The 1805-nt window shown below is 41.6% G+C and overlaps 1 protein-coding gene across 1 annotated transcript; it reads right to left on the bottom strand.

The window, feature by feature from the left end:
* Positions 1-805: 805 nt before the first annotated feature.
* On the bottom strand, positions 806-1159 carry aldh4a1 (aldehyde dehydrogenase 4 family, member A1). The gene is made up of 2 exons (XM_010783615.1): positions 1088-1159; positions 806-997 (listed from the first exon to the last, which is right to left on the bottom strand). Exons 1-2 carry the CDS (start codon positions 1157-1159, stop codon positions 827-829), a joined length of 243 nt encoding a protein of 80 aa, XP_010781917.1. The 3' UTR covers positions 806-826.
* Positions 1160-1805: the final 646 nt, after the last annotated feature.

The raw sequence follows: 1805 nt of genomic DNA on the forward strand, positions 1-1805 counted from the left end.
CAAGCCCCCACCCCCCATTGACGTTCGCGATACAGAGGGCTTCATCAAATAACTTTCAGTGGAGCCAGAAGTTGGAGTACCAAACACTGACTACCTCACTGAGAAAGTTATGTGCACCCCTGCATATATATATATATATGACTCCAAAATAAAAAGCATCAACAAGTCATTTCAAAATAAAAGCATCAAGAACTGACATTAAAAAAAGTGCCTGTTAACTCATTTCAAAATAAAAGCGGCCGTGAACTGACTTCAAAATAAAAGCATCAAGAACTGACTTCAAAATAAAAGCCAAAAAGAAATGACTTCAAAATAAAAGCCAAAAAGAACTGACTTCAAAATAAAAGCCAAAAAGAGTTGACTTCAAAATAAAAGCATCAAGAACAGACTTCAAGTAAAAGCCAAAAAGAGCTGACTTCAAAATAAAAGCATCAAGAACTCACTTCAAAAATAAAAGCCAAAAAGAGCTGACTACAAAATAAAGGTGGCCAAGTACTCACTTCAAAATAAAAAGCATCAAGAAGTCATTTCAAAATAAAAGCGACAAGAACTGACTTCAAAATAAAAGAAGCTATGAACTCCTTTCAAAATAAAAGCGTCAAGAACTGACTGCAAAATAAAATTGTTTAAAAAGTGGCGTGCTAGTGTAAATATGGACAGGAAGTGGCCTGGAAGTGTGAATATGGACAGGAAGTGGCGTGCTAGTGTGATTATGGACAGAAACTATGGACAGGAAGTGGCATGCCAGTGTGATTATATACAGGAAGTGGCGTGCTAGTGTGATTATGGACAGAAAATATGGACAGGAAGTGGCATGCCAGTGTGATTATAGACAGGAAGTGACCTCGCTCATGATGGCGTCCTTCGGGTCGGAGGTCTGGATGATGGTCGGCTCCACGAAGTACCCCTTGCTGTCGTCATAGTTTCCCCCAGCGATGACCTTCAGATTGGGGGAGGACTTGGCGTGATCCAGCCACTTCTTTATCCGAGCAAACGACTACAGAAATACAGCAGATAATAAAAGATGAATAATAATAAACACAAACACGAGGACTTTATTTTGAAAAGCCGCTGAAGGAAGCTTCACCTTGTCGTCTATCACAGCTGAGAAGAAGGTGCTGAAGTCTTTAACCGGCTGAGGGCAGAACCAGAGAATCATTGTTATTGTTTTCATTATTAAAATGTTGTATTACAATAGTTTATAGATTTAACTGCACCAGGCTAAAGGGTCAGACTTTAGCCTGACATTAGTAGGACTTAAGCATGACTAAGGTCGCATTCACACCTGCCTTGTATAGTCCGGTTGAATCGAACCCTGGTGCGTTTCACCGCTTGGTGCGGCTCATTTGGGTCGGTGTGAACGCAGCCTGAGACCTCTTAAGTGAACTAAACAACCGGACTCGGGTCCGCTAAAATAGGTGGTCTCAGAGCGCTTGCTTGTGAACTCTGGAGCGGTTCATTGCTGGTGTGAACGCAGTCCGCACCAAAACATAGGAAGCGCAGTGTTTACGTGTCACAAGAACGCAGATGTCTTAAAAATCTTTAGCGAAAGAGTCTTTTAAGACATCCGCGGTAGTTAAAGAGTGAAGCAGAATGAAGTGTTGAACAGTGTCGTGTAAAGTAAAAATGCTCCGTCAACTACATCAAAGTAGAACACCTGTCGTCGGTGAAACGCCCCTCCACTGCAGAGCGTCTCATTATGTGTTATAATGTTTTTTAACGGACGTTGTCTGATTATATAATCATATGCGCGGGCCGCTAGTGTCTGTTGATCTCCAGATTAACAGCAGCATGAGAATAACCTG

This window comes from Notothenia coriiceps, unplaced genomic scaffold (genome assembly GCF_000735185.1).
Source record: "Notothenia coriiceps isolate Sejong01 unplaced genomic scaffold, NC01 NC01_scaffold00025496, whole genome shotgun sequence".
Lineage (NCBI taxonomy): Eukaryota > Metazoa > Chordata > Actinopteri > Perciformes > Nototheniidae > Notothenia > Notothenia coriiceps.